Source organism: Diabrotica virgifera, chromosome 8, assembly GCF_917563875.1.
Source record: "Diabrotica virgifera virgifera chromosome 8, PGI_DIABVI_V3a".
NCBI classification, from domain to species: Eukaryota; Metazoa; Arthropoda; class Insecta; order Coleoptera; family Chrysomelidae; genus Diabrotica; species Diabrotica virgifera.
The window spans coordinates 39,305,470-39,331,370 of NC_065450.1; the positions used below are offsets into that span (position 1 = coordinate 39,305,470).

At 34.3% G+C, this 25,901-nt stretch overlaps 1 protein-coding gene across 3 annotated transcripts in view; it reads left to right on the plus strand.

Annotated features, from left to right (window-relative positions):
- Nucleotides 1-25,901, plus strand: part of LOC126889574 (high affinity cGMP-specific 3',5'-cyclic phosphodiesterase 9A) — a 1,727,652-nt gene that overhangs the window by 1,577,957 nt on the left and 123,794 nt on the right. For all 3 annotated transcript variants that reach the window (XM_050657957.1, XM_050657959.1, XM_050657958.1), the window contains 2 exons: nt 15,409-15,523; nt 17,503-17,740. In XM_050657957.1, coding sequence (XP_050513914.1) covers nt 15,409-15,523; nt 17,503-17,740 — 353 coding nt within the window. The remainder of the gene's footprint in view (nt 1-15,408; nt 15,524-17,502; nt 17,741-25,901) is intronic.

The following is a 25,901-nucleotide window of genomic DNA, read 5'->3' on the forward strand; positions in this document are numbered from 1 at the left end:
TAATGAATTGATGAACATCGCTTTGTTGTTCCAATAAAACCAAGAATTGGGAAAATTCTAAGTATTGCTTTTGTTGTCTGAGTTAACATTTTTATTAATATTACCTTTTTCGTTGGGTGTCGGTCCAGAGTATAGGTAACATACGTCGGTATGCCCCTGTTTCGAATGCCTTCACTTTATCTATTAATGTTGCGGTGATTTTTCACACTACCGTTCCATAGAACATAACTGGAAATACTTAATATTTGAGAATTCGGATTTTGAGTATTATGGTGAGGCTGTTGTTAGAGGTAACAATTTGCTTCATGCTAGTAAACGACCCTCTTGCTTTTTCTGTTCTTATATGTAAGTACCTAACTCATTCGCTTGATCCCAACTTGAATTAACTCTTTTGCCTAAGTAATAGTACGAATCAATGTGTTTAATTCTTTGATTGTATAATATAAGTTGTCTTGCACGTTGTTGCGTTTTATTTACTAGCATAGATTCGATTTTTGTGATGTTCACTTTTAGCCTGTATTGTGCAATTGTTGTTTGTGTTTTACCCATCAAACAACTCAGCTCCTCTATTTATCTTTATGCGCTCTCTGTGCTTTCCTCTAGCTTTCGAATCGTTACTATTTCTTGTGACAAAGTCAAAATTGCATTCAAAGCTAATATCCTCAATAAGAGCCTAACCAATACCAAGGATCAAATCAATTATATGAACTGTAGTGGTGTATATAAACTTTCTTGCTCAGATTTTGATGCCATCTACATTGGTAGAGCTTATACATCCTTATCTACCAGATACTGAGAACACTGTAAGGAAGATACCAACCACTTCGGCTTTCTTGCACCACGTAAAATTCAATAAAAATCAACCTAAGGTTCCTGAAATTTGTACAATTAATATATAGTACCATATGTTATATAACACAAGAACACACTGCGTTAGATTTATATCAAGAATTGCGTATATTCTAAAGCAGCTAGATTTTATCCAAAATGTTATGGTGGTTTATATATAATTTTGCTTCTACATCTAAAATTATCAATTAGTGGATTGTGGTCAGAGTTCACGTCTGTTTCAGAGTAAGCGTGTATTCTTTTAAAGCTGTCCTAAAACCGTGAAATGTAAAATTAATTTGATTTCCATGTTGTTAATTGACTGCGGGGATTTCCGTGTACAAACTCTTGTGGGTGGTATCTTTATTATAGTCTGTATTTTTACTGGAACTTTTTTTCCTGACACAACTCTAGCAAAATATTTGCAGGACTATATCACCACATTTTAATATTTCATTTATTTTTTATTTACCTTTTTATTACTGTTTGTATTAAGTGCGTTTATAGTTGATTATTAACCCACTATATCTAATAGAGAACTTATTTAGCCTCAATACTTAGTTATGTTTATGCTTCTCGTATGTTAAAACAAGTAACTGGACTTCGTAAGTCCTAGGTTTTTACCCAAAGTAATAGAAAGTAGAACTGGAAGTCGATATTTGAACTCTTCGTGTCACTTTGCATCGATTGATACGATTTTACTAATTTTGAGTCATTGTTGCAACTCTAAAACCGGAACTCCGACGTCAAATTTCTCATCTTTAGTACCAGCCTTGGGTTATAAGCTTTCTGTCGAAACCTCATTTGTCATTCTATCTGTATTAATAACGTAGGAGTTGTATTCGCGGACGGACAGACAGAGGGACAGACAGTCTTGAAACCGGAAGTATATATTTGTTCTCGTCTTGCAAAGGCGCGTCGAATAATATATCGATTGTACTATTTCGGTCACTTAGAAATAGTACTTCTGGTCGAATTTATAAAACCGGAAGTCCTAGGTCAAATTTTTCACCTTTAATACCATCCTTTGATTATAAGCTTTCATTTGACACCTCATTTATCATTCTACCTGGTATAATGACGAAGGAGATATATTCGCAGTCGGGCGGACAGACGGACCGACAGCTTAGGTCAAATGTATCACCTTTGGTACCATCCTTGGATTATAAGCTTTCATTTGACACCTCATTTGTCATTTTACCTGGTATAATGACGGAGGAGTTATATTCGCGGTCGGACGGACAGACAGACAGACAGCCTAGGTCAAATTTTTCACCTTTGGTACCATCCTTGGAGTATAAGCTTTCATCTGACACCTCATTTGTCATTTTACCTAGTATAATGACGGAGGCGTTATATTCGCGGTCGGACGGACAGACAAACAGACAGCCTACGTCAAATTTCTCACGTTTAGTATCATACTTGAAATATAAGCTTTCACTTGACACCTTTTTTTCATTTGATACCATTTTTCTTACACCACTATGTGGTAAAAAGCTTTTTTTTGAAAATATATATAATGACGGAAGAGTTATATTCGCGGTCGGACGGACAGACGGACAGACAGTCTATGTCAAATTTATCACCATTAGTACCATCCTTGGATTATAAGCATTCATTTAACACCTCATTTATCATTCTACCTGGTATAATGACGAAGGAGATATATTCGCAGTCGGGCGGACAGACGGACAGACAGCCTAGGTCAAATTTATCACCTTTAGTACCATCCTTGGATTATAAGCTTTCATTTGACACCTTATTTGTCATTGTACCAGATATGACGGAGGAGTTATACTCGCGGTCGGACGGACAGACAGACAGACAGCCTAGGTCAAATTTTTCATCTTTGGTAACATCCTTGAAGTATAAGCTTTCAATTGACACCTCATTTGTCATTTTACCTAGTATAATGACGGAGGCGTTATATTCGCGGTCGGAAGGACAGACGGACAGACAGCCTACGTCAAATTTCTCACGTTTAGTACCATACTTGGAATATAAGCTTTCATTTGACACCTTTTTTTCATTTGATACCATTTTTCTTCCGTGTGGATGAGGAATCCACATAGCATATTTTGCGATACCCGCTCACATAACATATTTTTCAAACTGGGGTATTACAGCAATTATATCAATTACCATATAACTGTATTTATAGGACGGTGACCAACGTAAAAATCTGTTAAATGGTACAGATACCTATCTTCTTTTGTAAAAAAGTCCCACTTAGCAGCTTTTGACTTGGCAACGACGATATTCTAAAATCGTTTTAGTAATCTAAATATTTATACTGTCTATGTAATACTAAAAATCTTGGTTGGAAATGGCATCTACTTATAGGAGATTAAAACCACATGAGATTAAGACCGTGTTTGAATTATGATTTAAAAAAAGTAGTACTATAAGGACTAATGTAACATAAATGGGAGCTGAAGCTTCTGAATAGATAACTATTTAATGACTGCTTTTTCGAGAATTTCGAACTGTTTAAATTATGTAAATATCGGAAAATACGAAAAGTTATGGAAAAGAAGACAGCTGGAAAAAAATTAAGTTTAATATCTTAGCCTCAGCCAAATAAGTTCTTGGTGGAAGACACATTAATAAAATTAAATCGCTCCCAGGGCCAAGAACTCCACGGTTTTTTACAGAACTGAAGGAAACATGTAAAGAAATGAAAAAACCTTACCTAAAATACTTGTCAACCGAGACATAAGAGGCATACAGTAATTATAAGACAATAAGAAGTGAAACACATTCACTCGCAAGAAGAATAAAAATGATCACTGACAACATTTTTCAAAAAAAAATGGAACATGATTTTTATAGTTTACAAAAGGAAATATACGGCGCCTTATCAGAACGGAGGTAAAGGAACTAATAAAACTAAAACACACAGAAAGGGATACATGGATTGACTATCTGAAAAAGCTCTATGCAGATTTAGAATAAATGACGCTAGAACAGGAAACACAAGAAATTATCACAAATAAAGAAGTTAATGTAAGTACACACGAAGTTCTTCAAACACTTGAAAAGCTGAAGAGCAGAAAAGCTGCAGGTAAGGACGTAATACCAAACTAATTACTAAAATATTGCGGGGCAACAATGACTGGAAAATTAACTACATTAATTATGGTAGGGGAGCTCAAGCGGGGATTTTTGCAGTTACTCGAGCGCGTCAGATTATCATATGGGAAGAAACCTGAAACCATGTAGATGTACCTCAACCATATATTGGCTCTTAACACAGGGGAGTTCTTTAAGAGGGCCCGAAAATAAAAAATCTATCCTTAAAAAAACTCGAAATTGTCTGACGATTTGGGCCAGTCTCTGTATATTTCAAAAATCTGACGATTTGGGCCAGTCGTAAAAAAATGGGTGAATTCCAAAGTTTCACAAGAAAAAAGCGAGTATTTCGCGAAATGCATGACATATCGAAAAACTAAAAAATATGATCTCAATATTTTTTAAAAATCCATCGAATGATACCAAACACGACTTCCCATGGTGAGGGGGGGGGTTAAATTTAATATTTTAAATACGAATCCCGCGATATTTCGCGAAATGAACATCAAATCGAAAAACTGTAAAATACACTAATTCAATATTTTTAAAAATCTATCGAATGGCACCAAACACGACCTCCCCAGGAACAGATTTGGATTCCTTACGCAAAAATATTTAACTTTTATTCAAAACATTCTTTCGAATTATGGATAGATGGCGTTATAATCGGAAAAAACCATTGCTGGAAATGGAAAATTAAATTAAAAAATGGCAAGCGCCCACTAAAATGGAAAACTTTACTTAACTTTTTTTGGTTTTACGACCTACTCTTCACAACCCAATAGGTCCCCATCACGCTTGAGTGAGTGCACATTTAGCATATTTTGTCCCGCTACTATTAACAATATTATTAAACACAATAAAATACTGGAAAAATGGAGAAGATCGAACTAATTCTACTTTTCAAAACAGGAGATAAAAAGCAGATAGAAAACTGCAGAGGTATCACTCGTTCAATACTACCTTAAAACTTACAACTAAAATTCTATAAGAACGAATAAATCAGAGGATACGTTTAGCATATGAACAAAGGGTTTTCGCACTAGAATACTGTGTACAGATGCATTATTTGGCATAAAGCAAATTACTGAGGAATCACTCGGGTATAGCAGATCAACATTTTTATGTCTGATTGACACGAAGAAAGCATTTGACAGTGTAAGACTCCAAGGTGTAACCCATCTCGTGTATAATAGAGAAGTTCCCGTAGATACAAAAGAAAAACTCTTAAAAGCATCTACCAAAACAACAAAATAGAAGTCAGAATAGATGGACAACTTACAGAACTTATAGACATAGACAGCGGAATAAGACAGGAAGACTCGTTGAATCCTATGCTCTTAAATTTAATCATGAAAGAAACCACCAACACGTCAACAAAGGAAGAAGATACAGAATGGAAAACACAGAAGTAAAATTACTCTTTTATCCAGACAACGCAATATTGATGGCCCAAGATGAAGATAATGTGCAAATTTTAGTCCACATATTAACATAAGGTCAAAACAATTCCATATCACAATTTCATCTCAGAAAACTAAATTAATAGTAATCAATAAGGAGCCAATCAGATGTAAAATAGAAATTAATAGCATCAGTATTGAAGAAGTAATGAAAATAAAATACCTTGGACTTACATTTTCTAACTACGAAAACCTGGACAAAGAAGTACGAAATCAAGTGCAGAAAGCAAATAGACTTGCAGGATGTCTTAATAACACTATATGGCGAAACCGACATATTAACATTGAGATGAAGTGAATGATTTATGAAGCCAGCATAAAACCAATAATCATATATGCATCAAAATCAAGACCCAACTCAGCCACAACACAAAGACCACTGGGAACGGCAGAGATAAGAGTACTGAGAAGAATTATTACACGAAATACGCTGAGAGATCGAAAGAGGAGCAGAGACATTAGAAGATAATGTAACGTACAATGTAAAAAGGAATAGACTGGAGAAAAAAAGACTGGAATAACCACATAAGCAGAATGGGAGAGAGACGTGTGGTCAAAATAGCAAGAGATAAATCACCAACCGGTAGAAGCAGTATCGGTCGACCGAGCCAAAGATGGAGAGTCAACCTACCATATCAATCCGCCAGTGAATATGCAGAATTGCTTATAAAGAGGAAGAAGAAGAAGAAGAAATCTAGCATTTTAATCGAAAATAGCATAGTTAAGAATATAAAACTTAAAGCGGTAAAGCTTATTTGCTTATTTAAAAGTGATAATCTCAGTCACTCTCTTAATCTCCCGTAATCTCCGTCTGCTTTAATTATTCCATTATTCCAGTTAAACTATTTATCGAAGCGCCAAAGAATAACTAAAATCAACTTTTAAGAATTTACTGTTGCTTTTCTTTTGCCGCTCAAAACCGGAACTGCTAAAATTAAGTAAATTCGTGTTAGCAACTCAATTAAGTGAATTACTATAAAGTTTCCTCTCTGGCACGATTTTTACTCTAATTGGGGATATTCGTTAGACGGATTAGCTGTCACCACGTTATGTTCTATTTTGCGTAGAATGTGCGTAACCCCTTATTTTTCTTTTTCAAACAATAGTTTTGATTACTCTCCTGAAGCGTTAGTAATTTTAACTGATGCACAGAAAACTGAAAATGTACCTAAAGTGTTGTTATTACGTCTAAATAACATATTAGCGGACAATTTAAATTACGAAAGACTTTTACCATTTTCTTTTTTTTTTGTTTAATGTTTATTTTGCAATCTGTTACATCATATAATAACAATAAGCATACATGTCTATTGGTACAATGTCGTGAGAGAGAGTTTGTCCAATGATCCACTCTCTGTATGCACTTTTACATTCTTAGATTTATGTTAAAAACAATAAAAATTTGTCACTTTACATTATTACAACGATATTAAAAAATAAAATAAAACTATCATAATTTAAAATTAATTTCATATGTACAATTATTGCTGTTAGAATGGTAGATCCAAGGGTGTTCTTATTTTCAGCCTTCGGGTTTCTTCACTGTTGTCAAGCAGATTAATTTTGCCAGTATGTTTGGATGTTGCTCTAGGCGTCTTAGGTAGTTTGTGCTAAGCTGTTTAGTCACTGCAGTAACCGTTGGCATCTCTAGATCATTATAAATTACTCGGTTTGTTACGAACCAAGGAGCACCTACTATACTGCGCAGGGCTTTTGACTGGAATCTCTCGATGATAGCAATGTTCGATTTAGATGCTGTTCCCCATAACTGGATTCCATAGGTCCATACTGGTTTGAGAACGGTATTGTAAGCTAGTAATTTGTTCCGCAATGATAATTGTGATTTTCTGCCAAGGAGCCAGTAGAGCTTTTTCCATTTAGTATCCAGCTGCTCTCTTTTTTTTCCATATGTGGGTACGCCAGGTTAGATATTTGTCCAGGTGTATCCCCAAATATTTTACGCTGTGTGTTTTAGGTATTCGTTCATTGTTGAATGTGATGCTTGGCCTTTCACCACGGCATTTTGTGAATGTTATGTGTGCAGATTTACTTTCATTTATTGTAATTCGCCATTTCCTTGCCCACGTTGCCATATTGTTGAGACTGGTTTGTAGTGTTGTCGCTGCTACTTCAGGATTATTTACTGCTAATATAGCTGTGTCATCAGCAAAGGTAGAGGTGACTGTATCATCAGTACATGGCAGATCAGCCGTGAAGAGTAGGTATAAGACTGGGCCTAAGACACTTCCTTGTGGGACTCCTGATTTGATGATGCGTAGTTTAGTTACTTCATTTTCATATCTGACTCTGAAGTATCGTTCTTCTAAGTAGGATTTTGGAATCAAATATATTGTTGTTGGTAGCTGCGTTTTTAATTTGTAAAGGAGTCCCTCATGGCACACCTTGTCAAAGGCTGTGCTGACATCCAAAAAAGCTGATTCACAGTAACCTTCATCTTCGATAAATAGGACCATTTTCTGTACTGAAGGTATTGGTATTTACCTAGCAGGGTGGGTCGAAAAACAATAATGTTTCATTTTTTAATCGCTATACCGCGGAAAACTTGCCTTTGGCGTATAAAAGTAAAATGCAAAGTAAAATAAAGTTATATATTGAACCCCCAGCTAGCACATCATACTTAAAATTTAGTTTTTTTCAGAAATCAAGACATTTTTCAATTATTTTTACAATCTTTAGCCAATAATATTTAAACGTGCTATAGTGAAAATTGTTTAGCTAATAGTTTAAAGAATAGGAAATCAATTTGAAACAGACAATATCTTTTAATTTGCGGTAGCGCAAAATACACAAAAAATGTTAAAATTTACATACTAGCACCTTAAAAGAAGGTGTCGTCTAGTATGTTGTGTTGGGTGTTAATAGCGCAATCAATTTTTTGTTCTTTTACTTTACACCCCATTTAATTAGAATAGAATTATTATAGTGTGTTTAGAGTTATAAAGGATATAAATAAAACAACTTATAATTTTAATAACATGTTAAATTGAAACAAAAAAAACCAAATTGTAGCCAAACAATGTCAACAAATTAAATGAAATTTTGACTTTAGGAAGAAGAGTCTTTTACTCATTATTTCTGAGTGGGTACGTTGAAGCTGCTCTTGCTGTCAAACTTTGGCATCGAAGCTATGGATGCTACGGAAGATCTTATGAAACCATATCGTTTTTAACCACTAGGAGTACTAGTTAATCGCAATCTTTTGAGTAAAGATAAATAGTATCTTCTAGAAATAAGTTGTGCGATAAAGTCAGGCAACTGTCCTGTGAACTTATCTGTTTGAGAACCTGGTCCACTTTCTCACTCTTGATGGTTGACTACAGCTAACAGAGTTTTGAGACTGTATGTAAGTGTGGAAACGTCTTCAGTTGAACATAAACGGTTAGTATCCTTCATTCTTAAATCATACATGCCTGTATGGTTTAAAATAAAGTACAGGAAATACATAAAAGATGGACCTGAACACGTTTTTGAGGCTATCAAATCAACTAGATTTCTACCAGAGATATTGATTAAAGTAGTCAATCCTGTAATCGAAAGAAATGCATTATTCCCACCCAGAAAATTTGCTACTGAGGATGATAGTGGATGAAAGGAAGCACATAAGAGAATTAGGATTACGAAAAATAATCAAAGCAAGGATGTTAGCTACAGAAACAGAAACAATTAGGATTTTTCGACCTCCAAAATTCACCTTTCATAAGACAGACTCTACTGAATTATTTGATTGAAACACCACTGAAATTACACCACCATCACTGTTACAGAGAGTCTCTGATGATGAAGTTTGGGCTAAATTCACTGCTGGTGAAACTCCCGAGGATTGGAACTTTGGAAAATTTCCATGTCATATTTAAGCCGTGGAACGCAGAAAATTTGCTACTGAGGATGATAGTGGATGAAAGGAAGCACATAAGAGAATTAGGATTACGAAAAATAATCAAAGCAAGGATGTTAGCTACAGAAACAGAAACAATTAGGATTTTTCGACCTCCAAAATTCACCTTTCATAAGACAGACTCTACTGAATTATTTGATTGAAACACCACTGAAATTACACCACCATCACTGTTACAGAGAGTCTCTGATGATGAAGTTTGGGCTAAATTCACTGCTGGTGAAACTCCCGAGGATTGGAACTTTGGAAAATTTCCATGTCATATTTAAGCCGTGGAACGCTGCGTCAAGTTGGTGACTGAAGCATCTAAAAAAGTCGTCGGTGCTAAGTAATGAGATGGTTTTAAGAGCTGCCGTAGCATCCAGAGCTTCGATGCCAAAGTTTGACAGCAAGAGCAGCTTCAACGTACCCACTCAGAAATAGTGAGTAAAAGACTCTTTCTAAAGTCAAAATTTGATTTAATTTGTTGACATTTTTTGGCTATAATTTGGTTTTTTTTGGTTTAAATTAACATGTTATTAAATTTATAAGTTGTTTTATTTATATCCGTTATAACTTTAAACACACTATAATAAGTCTATTCCAATTAAATGGAGTGTAAAGTATAAGAACAAAAAATGGACTGTGCTAATAACACCCAACACAACATACTAGACCACACCTTGTTTTAAGGTGCTAATATGTGAATTTTAACAATTTTTGAGTATTTTGCGCTACGGAAAATTAAACGATATTGTCTGTTTCAAATGTATTTCCTATTTTTTAAAACTACTAACTAAACAGTTTTCACTATAGCACGTTTAAATTTTATTGGCTAAAGATTGTAAAAATAATTGAAAAATGTCTTAATTTCTGAAACAAATTAAATTTTAAGTATGATGCGCTAGCTGGGGTTTCAATATATAACTTTATTTTACTTTGCATTTTACTTATATACCCCAACGGCAAGCTTTCCACAATATAGCGATTAAAAAATGAAACATTATGGTTTTTCGATCCAACCTATTACCTAGTTCAATTTTGTTTATTGAAAAAAAAAATCTTGTGTTTGTTAAAAAAAATAGGACAGAAATAGTTATTTATGTACCAAGTCAGTAAAGTGACTCTTTGTCGAACGAGTCTGATATTATGAGCCGAGCGAGCGTAGCGAGCAAGGCGAATAACAGACGAGTTCGATAAAGAGTCTTTACTGACGTGGTGCATACAAAATTTTATCGCCAATCATAAAAAACATTAACACTTACTTATCATTTACTTAATTATATCCTTCTAATGAAAAAAGAGTGTGTGTACTTAGTCCTTATAATAGTCTAGTAATAATGGTCAATAACCATTAATATTAATTAAAAAAGTTTTCCTTACGGGGGATTCGAACCAAGTACTGACAAGTCCGTAACTAGATACACATACCGCTAGCCTACGCAACCACTTGGTAGACACGGCCCGATATTAGGTATAAAAAGAACAAATAGGCAAGTAAAAAATGTAAAGAGAATAATTGACATTAAATGAAAAGACATTATACATAAGGCATGGTAGATTCAAGGATATGAAAAAGAACTTTACGTACAATATAATATGTAATAGTAATTTTATTTTTGTTGGATTACTTTCATCATTAAAAATAATCGTTATCAGGTGCATTTAATAAGAAATTTAGCACTTCTTCTTGCGGCAGGGTTTTTAATTTTTTGGGAATGTAATTCCTTCCTTTTTGTTTCAAAAAAGCTGTAAGTTTTTTATAATTGCTTATACCTATGTCTTTATTTGTGGTGAAAGTTGCCTTTAACATTGAATAATAGGACCACATAGTCGATGGAGAATATTCTTTAGGCAATTCAGAGAAATATGCTAGTAAAACACTTTCACTATAATTTGTAATACAATTTTTTCACACCATGCTTTAAATATGTCATATTGCCTATTGTATTTTTAGATGGATTTTGCTGGGAGAAGCTCTAAAACTGCCTCTAATGATTTCTTGCGTATTTCAGGCAGATTTCAGGTGGTGTTCATGTAATTTCTTCCATTTCCAAAGCAGCACTACTGTACTATAATTTGATATTCGTTTAACACTTTTATTACAATAAAAACAATTTTCAATTTAAATTTTTTAAATATGACAGTGATAACAGGTGACTTCTGCATGCCGCTTCCGATTTTTAATCGATAGATAGTTATCAATATTGAATAATTACTAAATCGGTAAAATTTTTATTAATTTTATATGAATATAATTGCAAAATACTACAGAATTTCACTTTTTGGCATAAATTTAATTAATAATAACGTACATTGTGTACAATATTTTCAATAATTAAAGTAAATAAATTTTAAGTTCACTCAAATAAATAATCGATTACTGCCATCGACCACTTATATTCAATCTCGGTTAATTTGATTAATCGCGGCAGGTAAAGTAAAATTCTTCTTTCAGTACAATAAAGTGTTACTTTGCTGCCGCAAATGGCGTCAAATGAGTACAATAATGAATGATTTTAGTGACGGTTGGCGATAAAATATATTATTAGTCTGTTTTTATGCATGGTCGTCAAAGTAAATGGAACCTTTATATTCTAACCCTTTGAGTGGAAAACAATTAGGAGATATCCTTGGCTTCCCATTAAGATTTTATATTTAGAATGTGTCTGATGAAGACATGGAAACCCAAAATGACGTCATAACACTCTAGTAGTACAAGTACAATAGTAAATTGTATAAGATGGCCACAAAGAAATAGCTTCACAACATTATTTCAATTTTGCATCTCTTTGTCCCTTTAAAATTGTTTCACTTTCACCTGCTTCATCGGAAAATGTTTTTCTTTTCTTGGTTCTTTAAAGGCCAGTTTTAGAGAATATGTTTAAGATTAATTCTCGCCTTCGCAAAAGAAAACTTTGCAATTTCGCTAAACTTATTTCTTACGCCTCCAACAAATTTCAAAAGAGATGTCACTAGTTCTACTTCAATTGACACGTTGAAGTCCACAGTCTCTAACGTTTTGAATGTTGTATTCACTCGTTCCAAAATTCTTGCCCAAGTTAGTGCCAATAGAGCTGTCTCAAAGGTATAAGATATAAGATAGAACATAGGCATATTTATGTATAGGCGGGAAGAGAAATATCAATAGAGCATAGGCGTTCGCCGTGTATTACCGTATCCGCGTATGAAATTATTTTCGGAAAATATGTAGGTTATAATTGAGCGAACTTTATTTTTTTATTATTAAAAGGGACGGGTCCCCTCGAGCCCCTCCGGGGGCCGGGCCTTAGCCTAGAGAAGCTGTTAGCCATAGAATAAACCGGCACATAGGCATAAGCACATAGGCCTCCCCAGTTTTTGTCCAGAGTACACGGTGTTGTGCGGTATGGATTTAATAATTAAACGCTTTTATTTAGTTCAATAGTTTGCGTCAAATCTTTAGACGTTAATTTGACTGCCTTTTCTCCAATGCAAATGAATGAAAATTTGCAGACATAGGCATTTGCGGGAACAATACACGAATATTCAATAATTTTCTTTTATGTTTATTAATTGTTTAAATAAAAAAAAACGATTCTAATGGAAAACGCTTAAATTTTCTTGCCATTTACAATGTAAAAACTTGAAACTTTTACGGATTGTAGCTAATAATATGGGACACGCGCCAACTCGTAACTCTTAATGACAAACTTTTTTAAATCAAAATGTACACCGGCCAATTCGTAACTTTTCTACCTGACCAACTCGCAACTTTATACAGGTGAATTCGAAACCATTGTTTAATAGTTGTTAATAGGTTAAAAGGTAAGAAATAAATTTGAACAGTAACGGATTAAGCCAACACGGGGCATATAGCATATTATTATGTAAGCGAATGGTTCTTGGTTTGCTTAAAAACATATTGTGTATTATATGTACCTATAAAAAAAATAACAAAAATTGAAATCTCTTTTGGTTGAAACAATATTATATGTATAGACCAGGGTGGATCTGTAAAAAAAACGTTTATTTGTGGATGTGCGAGGTGGCATTCGGATTTTTGCAGATAAAGTTAGGTGACAACTTCAATAATAATAATTGACTTATGCTCCTTCTCAAATATGCCCGGAACATTAATAAAACAATTAAAATATTTAAAAATTTCGAAAAACATTAATTTTTTTCTACATTTTTTCTTATAACTTTAAAACGATTCATTTTGGAGCAAAGTCGTAGAGAATTAAAATAAAGATAATTGAATTTTTTATGATATACGACTAGCTAAACATGTCTTAAATTATTACCCTTTCTGAAAAATAGAAAAAAATACAAAATAAGGGGGCAAAATAAGCCTCATTTTATTCAGTGTTTTTCAACAACTTTGGGTGCACTTAGAACCTTCGTAATTCGCATAGAAAATCCTTATAACATACTTAAATCGTCCACCAAATTTCATTAAAATCTACCTGATAGATTTTGCATAATAATTTTGCAATCTAAATTTTTTTAAAATAGTTCAAATTTTTTTGAAAACTTTCTGAACCGAAATTAGACCATTTAGAACTTTGCTAATTTTTTCACATATAAAGAGGCTCTCTACCTATCTAATACACTTTACAGAATTAAAATCTGATTATCTAAGAGGCCTCAGCACTGTTTTAAAGTTATAAACAATTTTTTGGCTTATAAACAAATACAGTGAGGACGTTTGAGTTGGAATAAATTCATTTTCTCGAGAATGGGCGTCTCTGGAGATAAATCCCGAAATAAGTCGATTTTTATTTTTAAATTCTAATTTTTTGGTATACATATCATACCAGTGACGTCATCCATCTGGGCGTGATGACGCAATCGATGATTTTTTTTAAATGAAAATTGGGGCCGTATGATAGCAGGCCGTATGATTCCGTCGGTATAACAGGTTGCCTTGCAACCAGATGCAGAACAGTACCATAAATGTTTTCCACTTTTTAGCACTTTCTTTAATTGAAATTTAAAATTATTTACCACCAATAACTTACACCCACGTGCACTCATTACGAAATCTGTTATCTGTTACAAGAATTTCAGTCATTTTCACAAAATTTATTTGGATTTTCTCTAGTAACTCTTCCAAGACACAATACATAAATGATTTTACACCACCTTCAAAGAGAGTAATTTTTACAGGTACATACCTGGAATACCGGTATTAAATTATCAACATTACTTAAAAATGAAAGTTACTAATTCACCGGTAGTTAGTGGGTTATCGAAGAATTACCTGCGCGCCAGAGTTACGAGTTGGCCTGTAATTAGGATGGGGGATTAAAATAGTTATGAATTCACCGAGACCCATAATATGAACTATATATGATTTCACTTTTTACGTTAATTGTTTAAGTTATGCTTCATAAATAAACAATAAAGTTTCAAATTTTTGCCGATTCCGACTACTTTTCATGTTATTTATTGCATCATATGTTTTATACATATTTTAATAAACATGACGGTATATTTTAATGTTTGAAAAGTGTAAGATTAAAAAGTAAAAAATGAGAATATATGAAAAAAAAGTTTTTAAGAAACGCTTTTCTTTAGTTACGAGTGACTAAAATTAAAAATATTTAAAAAAAAATCAACTAAAAAGCAAAAAATAAAAAAAAAATTGGAAAAATCTAACACATTCGTTAAAGAAAAGCGTGGGGCGAAAACCGTTTATTCGATGAAGACGCACCATGCTTTTCTTTGACGAATGTGTTAGATTTTTTAAAATTTTTTTATTTTTTGCTTTTTAGTTAGTTTTTAATTTTAGTCACTCGTAACTAAAGAAAAGCTTTTCTTAAAAACTTTTTTTTCATATATTTTTTTCATCTTTTGCCATCATTTTGCCATCATATATACCTATGGTCTTTCTGTCTCGTTTATTTCTGGTCTCAATTCAGTTAACTTGAATGTCGGCCTTTAATCTTTATTCCTTGCCCATGGCCAGTCCATCTGCATTTCAATCCGCAAGCTCTATCTCTCTCAAAACAATCAAATTGCCATGGTTTCAAGTGGTAAGCACATAGAAAGATGATACCTACCTCTCACATTCTCATAAGTTATAAAAATAAGTCATAAAAATATTTATATTAATGATTTTTAAGTTATCTGAATGATATTGACCGTTGTATTTTTTAATTTCAGGATTCTACAAACAGCTTCCAGAACCTCTATCCAGCGAAGAATGCCGACGACTTCAATATCGAAGAAAAAGTGACTCAGTCAAAAAAAGGGTTAAACAAAATTTTGCTAACATATGGTAAGCAATCTCAATCTAACACTCTCTCAATTTTATAATGCAAAATGATCTCTAATATTGATCACTAGTGCCTATATATGGTAGGGGTGCCCAAGCTGGGATTTTTGCAGTTACTCGAGCGCATCAGATTATTACATGGGGAGAAATCTTGTACCCTGAAAAGGTACCTCTACCATATATTGGCTCTTAATGCAGGGAAGTTCGTTAAGGGAGGGGGGCGAAAACAAAAATCTATCCTTAGAAAAACTCGAAATCCTCAGATTAAAATAGGATAAGTTAAGTACATGCAAAACAGTATATATTTCAAAAATCTGACGATTTGAGCGGGCCGTAAGGAAATGGGTGAGTCCCAAAGTTTCACAAGAAACTTGGAATGACAGATCAAAAAACTAAAAAATACGTGCTCAATTTTTTCAAAAATCTATCGAGTGATACCAAACACGACTTCCCACGGAGAGGGGTGGGGGTAAATTTAATATTTTAAATACGAATCCCGCGATATTTCGCGAAATGAACATCAGATCGAAAAACTAAAAAATACACTTATTCAATATTTTTGAAAAATATATCAAATAGCACCAAACACGACCCCCCACGGAGGTGGGGTGGGAGGTTACTTTGAAATCATAAATGGTAGCTCCCATTTTTTGCAAATTTGGATTCCTTACGTAAAAATAAGTAAATTTTATTCAAGACATTTTTTCGAATTGTGGAGAGATGGCGCTATAATCTAAAAAAGCGATTGTTGGAAATGGAAAACTAAATGAAAAATGGAAAGTTCCCACTAAAATGGAAAACTGCTTAACTTTTTTTGGTTTTAGGACCTACTCTTCACAAACCAATAGGTCCCAATAACGCTCGAGTGACTGCACATTTAGCATACCAATCTCCCCTACCAATAGAGAGAGAAATTGATATTTTATTTTGATCACTAATATGCGCTTCATATACATTTTTAACTACCATCTCCCTTATGGGTCTTAACGCAATGATCATGGTCACTCGCATTTTCGAAACAATTATACTAAAGCTTCATCATCTAATACTCTTTACACAAGAATTGGCTTGTCTATGGTCATGAAATAATTCCTTTTTTTATATCTCCATGGTTAAAAAGAACAATCTGATTATAGTTGATTAAAGTTTGGGATTTATTAGAAAATTACCTACCGTTATTTACCAGAGAAAAAATAATTATTTATGAAACAGTTCGTGAAGTATGCTTTTTGCGAACGCATGCGATGTTTAGAGCACGAGCGACAGCGGATCGAGTTTTACTTTATTTTTAAAATATTTTTTATTTAAAAACTAATTTAATTTCAAAACTAAACAGTTTCCCATTTTCTTTATAGGCTAATATTTAGCTACTACATTGTCATGTTTTGACGTTTATTTGTTTCAGTCGAAATGAGTTGCCAATTTTCAGGTTAATGCCCCTTAATGCTAACAACCATAGTATTTATTGTCATCGAGAGAGCTCAGTTGCCACAATTATCTCAATAAAATACAATGTATGTATTTATGTATCTAAATATATACAATGTATGTCTATGTCCAGCTGAACAATTTACGTACTGTATAATAATATGGGAATGTGACTTACACCGTTTGACTTCTGAACGTTTGACATTTTATTTCAAATTTAATGTAGAACATTTTTGTATAGTGGGTTATTCATGCTAAATCCCCCGACTCCCATCTCCCCCCCAAACCCGACTCTCAAAATGGTGTGACTTTTTTCTGAACATTATGTGGACCATATAGAACAATTTGGTGTAGGAGGATAACTTTCACTTTGGATGCCTGGGTTATGCCATCTTTTGGATCAATTCTATCATACTATAAGCAGTTTGTACGGTTTCCAATTGCCTTCTATATCCTAAGGCGATTTGGATTATATAGATATAGCTTGTTAACTTATATTCTTAAATTTCGAATTATATTTAAAAGTATTGTAATTTAAAAATACTTTTTTACAGTGACGCACAAGTGTCCGACGCCATCCGACAATGGCTTAGAATGCCAACATTCGACGCACGGCCTTGGGAAGACGAAGAACTTCTGCTTCTTCTGCAGCAAATGTACTTGGACCATGATCTCTGTTCGAAGTTCGCCATTGATATCACAACCTTAAGAAACTTCTTATATGAAACGTACAAAAACTACAACGATGTGCCATTTCACAATTTTCGCCACTGCTTTTGTGTCGCACAAATGGTGAGTATTTAAATTAATTACTGTTATGTCTAAAATACATGCCTTTTACCACTGGGGTTACCAGAAGAAGGGGTCAAATCTTTAGACGTTAATTTGACTACCTTTTCTTCAATACAAATTAATGAAAATTTTCAGACATATGCATTCGCGGGAACAATACACGAATAGTCAATAAATTTTTTTATGTTTATTAAATGTTTAAATAAAAAAAAAACGATTTTAATGGAAAATGCTTAAATTCTCTTGTTTTTTACAAAGTAGAAGCTTGAAACTTTTACGGACTGTAGCTAATGATATGAACTATACATAATTTTACTTTTTACGTTAATTGTTTACGTTATGATTCATAAATAAACAACAAACTTACACATTTTGAACGCTCATATATTTAACGAACTGTCGAAACCCAAAAGACTCCATCTTTAAACAAATAAATGTTTAAAAATAATAAAATTTTTGGATTTTTTGGTTCGGAAGCAGATTCTCCCTTATACCTATTCCCCATCCTTCTAAAAATTGAAAGGAAAAGGGTGATGAATGTAGAGACATGGGGAACTACATAGTTGCACTCCACAACATATCAATTCACCGAGGTAAAGATCAACAAATCTGCTTCCTAGTACTCGATACGTGAGTAAAACCGTGGGTAGATAATCTAATAAACACGTATCGAGCACTAGGAAGCAGATTTGCTAATCTTTACCTCGGTAAATTGATATGTTGTTGAGTGCAACTATGTAGACTCCCCATGTCTCTACATTCATCACCCTTTTCCTTGCAATTTTTAGAAGGATGGGGAATAGGTATAAGAGAGAATCTGCTTCCGAACCAAGAAGCTTCTCGAATTTAAAAAATTCGTGTTTTTATCGTAGTCTTAGAAAAACCACCGGTAGAGACGTTTGTGCTGCAATTAATATTAGAATTCGTTTTGGCGTATTAATTAACTAAACGCTTTTCTTTAGTTCAATTATTTGGGTCAAAACTTTAGACGTTAATTTGACTGCTTTTTCTTCAATGCAAATGACTAAAAATTTGCAGACATATGCATACGCGGGAACAATACTTGAATAGTCAATAAAAAAAATTATGTTTATTAATTGTTTAAATAAAAAAACGATTTAAACGGAAAATGCTTAAATTCTCTTGTTTTTTACAATGAAGAAACTTCAAACTTTTACAAATTGTAGCTAATTATATGAACTATACATAATTTCACTTTTTACGTTAATTGTTTACGTTATGCTTCATAAATAAAAAATAACATTTCAAATTTTTTGCCGATTCCTACTACTTTTCATATTTGTACATCATAATATGAGTAATATAAATAGTGATAAATTGTATACATATTTGAATAAACATGACGATATATTTTAATGTTTGTTACGAGTGACTAAAATTAAAAATATTCCAAAAAAATTAACTAAAAAGCAAAAAAACTAAAAAATTGAAAAAATCTAACACGTTCGTTAAAGAAAATGTGTTAGATTTTTTCAATTTTTTTTTTATTTTTTTGCTTTTTGGTTGATTTTTTTATAATATTTTTAATTTTAGTCACTCGTAACTAAAGAAAAGCTTTTCTTAAAAATTTTTGTTCATATTTTTTTAAATTTCATTAAAGTAAAGCTTTCACTTCTCTTTAGCAGATGTCGCTACGACACCCACACCATCAGGTTATTTCGTTATGAATCGATGCTGGCCGTCCGAAGTTTGGTTGTTCAGAGAGAAACAAATATGCGCTCTCTGAGGAAATCCTGACAAGGATTGAAACCGGTGAGAGTGCTTTTGGCGCCCTCTGAACTAACCAAAATTATAAGGCTCTTGTTTTTCGTTTTACAACCTATTTACTATTTTAAATGAGTGAAAAATAATTTCGACCACGAATCAAGTAATCTGTTAACCGAGGTACACAGTACCAAGCGGCGCCGCTAGGAGAACACTCCAATAATGCGTCACAGATTACTTATATGAAACGTGGTCATTTTGTGTGATTGGGATGTTGGATCGATAACAGCTTAAATCCGGATCTAAAAATAAGATTGAGAATAGAACAGGCCAGAAAATCTTTCGAGAAAATAAAAAAACTGCTTTGTGATTCTCAAGCAAGCAAGCATAGTGATTTAACCCAACCTGAGAGACTTGCTCACCCCTAGAGAATGACATTCGGGTGATACAATTCATTGGGGCGAGGAGGATTAACTCCCGTAAGCAGGAATCACTCCACCCCGCTTCAATGCTCCAGACCATCCACTTATCCCCCGATAGCACTCTGATGCGCTATAGGGGCTCTCAATCAGCAAAGTGCTTATCATATGGGAGTCTTGGGTACACGGACTCCCATATGAAATCCTACCCGATCAATGCAGGCCAGCGTGAGCCGCTCTATTCCCGCTATCTCTAGTGACTTATCTTCGATCTGTTTTGCTTGCTCGGGCGCCGAGTCCCCGCTCTGGGCTATGTCCAGTTCGGTGACTCGGCGCTCGAGGATGTGGGCCCCTCATGCCCGTTTTTGGGTTTTGTTACTAACATTTTTTTTGTGGCTTTCACCTATTGTTAATATTTTATTGATTTGTTTAGTGGCTGAAGCCGTTTTGAAGTTTTTGTATATATTTTTTTGAGGGATGTCTGAAACGTATAAAAATCAACATTAATAAATATAATGAGATGCCAAGGTGAGCAAGTTGTTTTTTTTTTGATAGAGCTACGATTATCTAGCCTTTATTATATATTAACTAATATTTGCTGTTTGGGTCTCTTGTGTTTCCCTCTATGGTACACATCATACCTTAATATCTCTTGCAGGATCCGGTTTGGGTGGTCTTCTAGCTCAGCAAATTTTGTTCTGGCTTTTTCCTCCATAATATCCAGTACTCTTATTTGTTTTAGGTCTCTAAATAAGAACCGTTCGGCGACATATCTGGGCACGTTTGCAGCTTCTCTGAGGCAGTTGTTGTGTGCCGCTTGTATCTTCTTTTTGTTACTTTGACTCGTGTGACCCCATGCAAGAGATGCGTATGTAATTATTGGCAGTATAATGCTATTTATAAGTCTTAATTTTGTTTTCATAGCTAATTTGCTTCTTCTTCCTGTGAGTCCTCTTATTGCCGCTCTGGCCGCTGCTGTTTTCTGGACTGTTGCGTTGACATGTGATGTGAATGTTAGATCTTGGTCCATTGTGACTCCTAAATATTTAGCTTTGTTTTGCCATTCGATGGGTCTGTCTTGCAATGTTAGCTGTTGTTCTGGGTTATATCTTCTCTTTTTGAAGATAACCGCTTGGGTCTTATCTGGATTTATTGCTATTTTCCATTGGATACTCCATTCTTCTATTGTATCCAATGCCGTCTGCAGATTTCTTACAGCTATATCTAGGTTCATGTGTTTTGCAGCAATTGCAGTGTCGTCTGCATAAAGGCTGATCAATGTCCCGGGTGTTCTTGGAACATCTGCTGTATATATGCTATACAGAAGGGGTGATAAAACTGCCCCCTGTGGTACTCCAGCTTCCGGCATTCCGTGTTCTGACAGAACTGGTCCTATCCGGACCCTGAACTTCCGGTCGCTTAGGTACGAGATGAGTTTCGTCATGGCCCCGCTGTATCCATAATCTCTCATTTTGTATGTCAGTCCTTCATGCCACACTCTATCAAAGGCTTTGCTTACATCCAGAAAGGCTGCTCCCGTATATTTTTGGTCATTGAATCCATCTACTATATATTCGGTAAGTCTTAATATTTGATGTTCGCTGGAATGTTGAGCTCTGAATCCAAATTGTGCTTCTGGGATTATGCCCAGCCTGTCTGTCTCTGATTGGAGCCTGGTTTGGATGACTCGCTCCACTATCTTACTGACTGCTGGAAGTAAGCTAATCGGCCTGTAATTTTGCGGAAATATGTGGTTCTTTCCTGGCTTGGGTATCATAATTACATGGGCTTCCTTCCATCGATTTGGGAAGAGCCTGTATATTAGTATTGCGTTTGTTATATTTGTCAAATACACAACTGCTTTCGAGGGAAGATACTTCAGAGCTCTGTTAGTGATTTCGTCTGGACCAGGTGCTTTCTTTGGTGAACTTTTTCGAATCAGTTCACTTATTTCTCTTGGTGATGTGGGATTTATTATTTCTTCTTGTTCTTCGGGCGTTTCTAGTTCTGTTCCTTCGACTTCTTCGATAAAGTCTATATCTTCGTCTTGGTGATAATTCAGTGAGCACTCTCTTTCAAGTGTCCTTCTCATCACCTCGGCTTTATCTTCTTCTGTGTAGACGATCCCGTTTTCTCCATGTAGTGGGGGAATGGGTTTTCTCTCGTTTCTTATAGTTCTTTGGAGCCTCCATATTTCTTGCATATTTTGGCTCCTTTCCTCCATTTCTTTTATGTAGTTTTCCCACTTTTGGCTTCTATGGTCTATTAGTGCCTGTTTGACTTGTCGATTCAGTCGATTTGCCCTATTTTTATCTTCCTGGTCTCTTGTTCTTCTGGCTCTCTTTTTGGCTCTGTTCTTTTCCCTTATCATTTCTTTCATTTCCTGATTCATGTCTCTAAATCTTCCCATATGAATTTCATATTCTTCTTCAGTAGTGCTATTTCTTAGTGCTTCTTTTATGATGTTTTCGGGCTCTAGGACTTTTTCCTCTATTTCTTGTGGATTGTCAATTGTAGGAATGTTTCCAATTCCTATGCTCACTTGGCGTTTGAAGTTAGACCACTTGGTTTTCTTTCTTTTCTGTGTTGTTTTGTTATCTTCTTCCCATGTACCTATTTCTATGAGTATGGGGTTGTGGTCTGCTGATCCTTCGTTTAAGGTTCGGATGTCTGTTTGTAGTCCTAGGCTTTTGTCCACTACTATATCTAAATGGGTTGGTAGAGCATTTCCAGGAAAGTATGTTGGTTCGATAAGCCCAATCACCATGGTGTCTTCGTTGTTCACTAGATAATTATTCAGTATTCTACCGTTTCTGTTTGTAGCTCTATCGTTCCAGTTAGGGGATCGGGCGTTTAGGTCTCCTATTATTATGGACGGTTCTTCGGCGTTCAGGAACGCATTCAGGTTGTCGTCGTTTAAAGGATCTGTTGGCCTTACATATGCTGAAGTGATCCTTGTTTCACCTTGTCTCATCTGGACTTTTATTGTTGTTGCTTCCATAGTGTTTAGTGGTGGCGTATGTTGTAATATATGATTTATTCCTTTTCTCACTAAGATAGCAGTTCCTCCTGAATTTGCTCTATGGTCGTTCCTGTAGATGTCGTATCCTGGAAACTTGATATTGATGGTATGAGTTAGTTTAGTTTCTTGCAATGCTACGACATCCATTTTATATCTGTTTATTAGTTCGTCCAGCACGTTTGTATTAGTTCTTATGCCGCCTGAATTCCAGGAGCCTATCTTCAGGTATCCCCTAGTTTCGTGCCTTAGTTCAGTGCTATTTTTACATTTTTGATCGCTTCACTTGCCGTTTTTATGACTAGCTCTTTTATCATCGTGGCCAACCCTTTTTGTTGTTCTTTTGAAATTAATATGGTCGAATCTGTTGTTGGGTTTTGTGTTGGTTTGGTGATTTGGGCGTACGATTGACCATTGTTTCTTTTAGGTTGTTGTGTTCTGTTTTCTGTTGTTATTTGTCTGGGTCTTCCCCAGGCAGGTATCTTTGGGCTTTGTGATTCTCGAATAAATCTCGAAATTTGAATACGTTTATCCAAATGCTACGTCTGGTGGTCGACTCTTCTCTATGCAGTTGAGACATGGACGCTTAAAGCATCAACCATAAATAAGTTAGAGGCCTTTGAAATATGGATCTACCGGAGAATTCTCAAAATTTCGTGGACATCGCATACCTCAAACGAAGAAGTGCTGCAAAGAATAGGCAAGGCAAGAGAACTTTTCAACGCAGTGAAAGTTAGAAAAACATCATACCTGGGCCACACACTGAGAAATAATAAGTACCAATATGCTCAACGTATAGTGAAAGGAAAGATTGAGGGAAGGAGAGGACTAGAAAGGAAAAGACTATCGTGGCTCAGAAATATCCGACATTGGACAGGGCTAAATTTTGAACAGCTGAAGACAGAGAAGAGTTTGCAATTGTAGTAGCCAACCTCCATTGAGGAGACGGCACTTTAAGAAGAAGAAGGTCATTTTGTACCGAGTAAGGTATGAAAAAAAGAAAATAATCATTTCGTTTTGATTCAATTCGAGTCTCTTGCCATCCTCTGACACCTGATATTTCAGAATCTATTCCTTGTTAGAGAGGTTTCGTTTCGTTTCGTATTGTCCAATTCGGTCTACTTGCAAAGCCTCTTTGACAAGGAATAGATTCCGAAACATCAGGTGTCAGAGGATGGCAAGAGACTCGAATTGAATCAAAACGAAACTAGTACATTATTTTACGGTTTTTGCTGTAAATTGTAAAGAACCGTTTTGGATTGACATGAAATTTGGCATACGCATAGCCAACATGTCAAAGAAAAAAAGTCATATTGTGCCGATGTGTGCTTTTGTCCTGGGGGTGAGTTTCGCCCCTTCTCGGGGGTGAAAAAATATATGTCCAAAATAAGTTCGAAACTCGATAAACTGACTAATTCTAAGCAACTTTTATTTTATACAGTTTTTTTACTAAGTCAATACTCAATATATTCATTTTTCAACAAAAATACTTTTTTAGACAATTTTTCGCAAATAATTCAAAAAGTAAGTATTTTAGCGAAAAAATCATTCTCAGCAAAAATATAGCTTGTAAAAAAGTGAAAAAATGGTGTACCTATACGTGAAGTCTCTAGACCTAGCAGAAGCAGAGTTATAGCTAAGGCAAAATAGGTTCATATTCGCCAAATTTCAAATAAATATATTTCAACGTGAAATAACCAAAAATGAAGCGCTTTTTGAAAAAACTCATTAAAACTTTTTTAAATAGTTTAAAAAGCTTTATTTCTATTTTTATAAAAAAGATTCTAGCATAAAACATAAGCAAGTTACGCTCAAAATACAGTTGGTCCCTTTTGATTTGGAAAAAAAATCGGAAAAATCACCGCTTAATTAACAACTTAAATAAAATTTTTAATCTAATTAAAATTTTTAATTAAAAAAATGCTTTTTTTTCAAAATAACTTAAAAATTATTAGTAATACCAAGAATATTAAAGAGTAATAAAATGTACGTTTTATTTTTTCTGAATATTCTGAATTTTTTGTTTTCCTGTTGGACAAAAACTGATTATGCTATGGCTGTTCAAAGTTTGCATACATTCGGGATTAGTGACTCGTTCCAGCCATTTTAACTATAGCCTTTTCAAAACTAAGCACTTTGAACCGATGAAACTTTCAAATCCTGTAAAGAATAAATAAAAAAACTAACTTGTGGAGCGGTAACGATTAATTTTATTTGGGATGCTAATTAGGGGGTGCTTTTTGAGATTCTTTTTACGAAAAAATAAAAGGGACCAACAATATTTTTAGCGTAACTCACTTACTTTTAATGTTAGAGGTTTTTTAAAAAACAATAATAAACCTTTTTTAAACGCTTTAAAAAAGTTGTAATGAATATTCTCCGAAAAGTGTTCCGTTTTTTGGTTATTTCTCGATGAAACATCCGATTTGGATTTTGACGAAAAAGAACCTACTTTTCATTCGCTACACCTTTGCTCCTACTTTATCTACAGACCTTACATATGCACTAGTTTTTTCACTTTTTTATAAGCTATATTTTTATTAAGAATATTTTTTTCGACAAAATACTTACTTTTTGAGCTATTTGTGAAAAATCGTCTAAAAACGTGGTTATTTTGTTGAAAAAGGAACATATTCACTCGCAAACAACTCGAAAAGTATAAACTTGGTGGAAAATCTCTATAGAACAAAAGTTGCTTAGAATTAGTCAGTTTATTGGGTTCCCAACTTATTTTGGATATATATTTTTTCACCCCCGAGAAGGGGCGAAACTCACCCCCAGGACAAAAGAACACATCGGCGAAATATCACATTTTTTCTTTGACTTATTAGCTATGTGTCTGCCAAATTTCATGGCAATCCAGGCGGTTCTTTAAAATTGAGAGGTTTTGCAAAATTTTACCGTTAAAGAATGTATTAAAAGGTTATTTTCTTTTATTAATTATTCATCTATATTAAATTTACTCCCATTTTGAGTATGGAGGACTAATCTTCACTGG